The sequence below is a fragment of the Aptenodytes forsteri genome, unplaced genomic scaffold, assembly GCF_000699145.1.
Source record: "Aptenodytes forsteri isolate BGI_AS27 unplaced genomic scaffold, ASM69914v1 Scaffold53, whole genome shotgun sequence".
In the NCBI taxonomy this organism is placed as follows: domain Eukaryota; kingdom Metazoa; phylum Chordata; class Aves; order Sphenisciformes; family Spheniscidae; genus Aptenodytes; species Aptenodytes forsteri.
The window spans coordinates 6,024,720-6,029,496 of record NW_008795909.1 but is presented as its reverse complement, the minus strand read 5'-3'; the positions used below and the strand labels follow the sequence as shown (position 1 = coordinate 6,029,496).

The 4,777-nt window shown below is 37.9% G+C and overlaps 1 protein-coding gene across 1 annotated transcript in view; it reads right to left on the bottom strand.

Moving 5' to 3' along the window:
- The window catches only part of THOC7 (THO complex 7), an 11,226-nt gene extending 6,600 nt beyond the window's left edge, over window positions 1–4,626 (bottom strand). The window contains exons 1-4 of the mRNA XM_009284388.1: window positions 4,514–4,626; window positions 3,555–3,682; window positions 3,118–3,204; window positions 1,317–1,374 (exon numbers count right to left, since the gene is read on the bottom strand). Coding sequence (XP_009282663.1) covers window positions 1,317–1,374; window positions 3,118–3,204; window positions 3,555–3,663 — 254 coding nt within the window. The 5' untranslated portion in view covers window positions 3,664–3,682; window positions 4,514–4,626. The remainder of the gene's footprint in view (window positions 1–1,316; window positions 1,375–3,117; window positions 3,205–3,554; window positions 3,683–4,513) is intronic.
- Between the last annotated feature and the right edge of the window lie 151 nt (window positions 4,627–4,777).

Sequence of the window (4,777 nt, the reverse complement as noted above, 5' to 3'; positions counted from 1 at the left end):
CTGACCCCAACTGACCAAAGGGATATTCCACACCATATGGCGTCATGCTCAGCATATAAAGCTGGGGGAAGAAGGAGGAAGGGGGGGATGTTCGGAGTGATGGTGTTTGTCTTCCCAAGTAACCGTTACGTGTGATGGAGCCCTGCTTTCCTGGAGATGGCTGAACACCTGCCTGGCAATGGGAAACAGTGAATGAATTCCTTGTTTTGCTTTGCTTGCATGCGTGGCTTTTACTTTACCTATTAAACTGTCTTTATCTCAACCTACGAGTTTTCTCACTTTTACTCTTCTGATTCTCTCTCTCATCCCACCGAGGGGGAGTGAGCGAGCAGCTGTGTGCTTAGTTGCTGGCTGGGGTTGAACCACGACAAAGGTACAGATAAATAACATACAAGAAAGAAATGCGTGAAATATTCTCAGTGGCTTATAACTATAAAAATCCTACTACTAGGGTAATAATATAATAAAACCCTTTCCTTTTGCTATAAAAGGCCATGGAATGTGAAAAGACAGCCTCCCTCTGCAATTTCACTGAAAGTGGGCAACAGGATAGGTGCAAGCTGCGCTTCAAGGAGAACAGTAACCCCATGCTACATCTTTAATCAGGTTAAAAAGAACAAACTCATAGATGCAATGAGTCCTGGAATGTTTCTGTGGCTTGATAAAGTTAAAAAGATTATGTCCCCACAACTGCCCAAAATGACCCAAAAGCACAGATAGTGATCCAAATCCAACAATGACACAAGCAACACTATAAGTTACATGCAAGACGAGTTTGACAACAGGTAGGTCTAACCTGCATGCCAGCGCAGGTTATATTGTGGTACACAACGTAGTAATTTATAACCGGGCATGCAGGAACAACTACTACAAGGAAAACATTAAAAAAACTCCTAAGAGCTTTCTCCTGCTTTCTCTCATTCCACCTTACTTGCTTGTGTGTTATGTATTTTGTGCGACTACTCAATCCCTTGCTGGTGCACTTCACAGCACTTCCCCACTGTCTCTCTTTCCTAAGCAACTCATCCCCGGTAAAGTGACATTAGATGTGCATTTACATCTGAGTTCACTTATTCACCTTAACAATGGAAAAATTTCAAATACAAAATGATTAGCAATGCTTCTGAACCCATACAGATGGAGATTAATTAAAGAAAGCTGATAAGGGCACAATTTTAAAACAAAACCCAAGTTTTTCTTGTGTCAAAAGAAATTATATAAAAGTGAGGAAAGGTCAAACTGAAACTAAGGAAATATCAAATCTGGTGACTTCTAGCTTAGTGCCTCATTATAATTTAATGTAGTTTCATACTTACTTCAATGTTTCATGTCTGTCTGGATGGTGTTGTATGACTTTGGCCAATGCATCGTATTCTGAAAGAAATTTAAATAGTTAGTCGAAATAATTCTGAAAGTACAGATTCAAGAACCAAAAATCAGGTATCATAGAATGGTACAGATTCTTTTCCTTCTTGAAAAACTGTTTTAACATTTTTCAAATTTGTACATAGCACCTTACATATATAAAAAAGTACTCACAAATATGTATATATATTTTTATATATATATGTTTTTATATATGGATAATTTATACTATGCTATAACTTTTCAAAGTAGATGATTACATCAAAAGACATTTTAAATAAACTTCAGATATGATTGTAGGCCATTAACTACTCACTCAAACTTACCCAGTGCTAGTGATTCGTAAAGGATGAGGCCAGAAAACACGACCTTTAGATAGCTCTGCATTGCTGCACACTTGGTCTTTTGTGTATGATTCATAAGCATTGGTTTTAGATACAATCTAATGTATAGGTACAGAAAATGGTGCTGATAAGATATTTCACATAAACATTTAAGATTTTTAGAAAAAAGTTTCTCATGCAGCATTTTATACAACAGTATTTTTTTTTAAACTGTATTACACATTAAGAACAATATTATGGTTATATAGGCAACTAACATAGCCATTTCCTGATAGTAAGATTGTGCATATGCCAACTACCTCATTGTTGGTGCTGCAGGCTGGACAGAACGTATCAAAAAGCAAACACTTCAGATCTACGTTTGTGAAGACGTAAGAACTCTACATTCCTACTGGTTAAGGTTCTTTTAATTTCCAGTTAAGTCTAAAATTATCCACAAAATTGATCAAACAGTTGTATTTAAAACCTTTCATCTGTTATACTTTTAAACGTTTTCTTTTTGCATTTCACTTATCAAGAAGAAACAAATTCTTGCTTCTCCTCAATTGCTGATCTTTTGATAAGACAGTATTACATTTAAAACTTAAATGCTTTAAGTTTTAATTGAAATTATCAGCACATACTTTTAAGAGGAAGGAAAAATTACACCTCATAACAGGTATTCAGGAAGGACACATACAGAGTTGTTGGGTGCGTAACTGGCACCACTGACTCTGTGTATGCCAAGACATTACCTTCCCTTAAGAGCTGAAGGAATACACTTGCATGATCCTCAGTACCGGGTGTAAGTCTATTCAACTCCTGTCTCACTGTTAATAATGTGCTTTAGTTCTCTCAAGTCACCTGAATTGTGATAGGATGCTTTTGGGGTTTTTCTTTAGCCTGAAAACATCTCCCTGAACTACTGTTTTAGGTTTTCCTGATGTTGCATGTCATTGAGATCTACTGGTTCAATCTTGCCTGCCTCATCCACCAAAAACTTTCAGTAGTGGGTGTGGAACCCACCAGACTAAATATAGTATTCATGATGCCAGCATATTCCCTTGCTCTTTCAAAAATTTGGAACCTATTTTCTGATACAATGTATTTTAAAAGATAAGAAAATAATGAAACTGACCAATGTAAATAAAGATAATTGCTCCTTACCCTGGCGATTTTTTCGAATCCTTTTTGCTTGCAGGATTTGTTTTTTGCATTCAGAAATCTTCTCATGTGCTGCAGTTATACTATTTTCTTTAAAAAAACCCAAAAGATATACAGTTATATTAAAATCAAACAATACATGTCAACAAGCCATTCTGCTAAATTATAAAAAGATAAAGAGCTGTTTGTGATATGGTGGCCTGCTAGCTCCATCAGCTTCAAAACATACGCTTCACCAATGTAAATACAGATAATTGCTCCTTACCCTGGCGATTTTTTCGAATCCTTTTTGCTTGCAGGATTTGTTTTTTGCATTCAGAAATCTTCTCATGTGCTGCAGTTATACTATTTTCTTTAAAAAAACCCAAAAGATATACAGTTATATTAAAATCAAACAATACATGTCAACAAGCCATTCTGCTAAATTATAAAAAGATAAAGAGCTGTTTGTGATATGGTGGCCTGCTAGCTCCATCAGCTTCAAAACTACATACGCTTCCATAGGTTAAAAAGCTTTTATTTGTATGTATTTTATATACTGATACGATGCTTACAGCGTATGTATGAGTGCTATCTATTAAGAAAAAAAAAACAAAACCCCCACTCATCATAGGTATATATTATGTTCACCAGAACTGGCTCAAGCTTGTTCATAAAAGAGAAATTGTCAAACAGAAAACAGTAATATTTTCTCATCTTTACCTATATCCTTATAGATTTTTTCATAATTTTCCATTTCTCTCAGGTTCATATCATACACCAGAAGAGTTTTTCCCATTGAAAACTCACACTGTGATAAAGTACTCAGCATTCGTTGGTACTGGCTGGGACTGAAAACAGACAAGATATTTACTCCTAAGCAGCATAAAAATACCCCCTACCTTTACGAAACAAAGCCTCATGTAGCGTAAAGAACAGGTAAATAACAATTATTAAAGAAATAAAATATTTCAAAGATTCAATGTATAATTTTTTGAAAGTGCAGTCAGAAACATTGCACCCATTAATTCTACCATCGTGTCCCTAAAGGTGCAAAGTGAGTATTAAGGCAATGGGCAGATTGATCCAGGGCTTATAAACTTCCCAGCTAAGGCCGGTTCTGTGACCACTGAGATTAGTATTTTAATACTGCAGTGCTTCTCTGTACACACAATCATTACATTGTGTCTTTTGGGAATTTATATCCAGCACTAGTACGGACCCCACAGCAGAACACCACGTTGTCGCTCATCCCTTACTACTTTAGCCTGTTTTAAAAACAAAACAAAACCCTAAAAAAACTGCAGCAGCAGAAATACCAGCAGTACTACCCTTCCCTAACAGAACAAATGCAGAACTGCCAACTAAAATATTCGAGTCATGATCCTGTTATAATAGCGGGACTCCTGGACGGATCACGCAGTGGCACGACAATCCCGAGGGCATGTGAGTGGCGCTGGCCGATTTCATGATACAGCCTGCAGCCTTCTCTGACCCGTCTCTAGTCCTCACCTCCCACCACAGTGCTCGGCGTTTGTATTGGAAACACCACAGAGCCATACCGAAAAGCAGATGTATACATTTTAATACGGGTCTTTTCAAAGCGGATCAAGCCCAGTTTTCCACTGAAATGTGAGCTAATCAGTTCCAAGACTAAAAACAACAGAACAGAAAACAAATACCCTTCCTCCTGAGATCCGGAATTACACCACTTAATGAAACTCTTCACCAACAAATTGATCCGCCTGTCGTCACCAGCACCATCGCCATCAATCAGAAGTCGCTTGCGGATAACTTCATCTGAGGAAAAACTTGCCTCACGCTTCACGCTATGGCAGCCGCATCCCAGAGCCGAGCGCGGGTTTCACCCCAGGCCTCCAGGGAACGATTCCCGGGGCTAAACCGGGAGGATCTGTTAAACAGGAGGCGTCCCAGGGCCCCGGCCC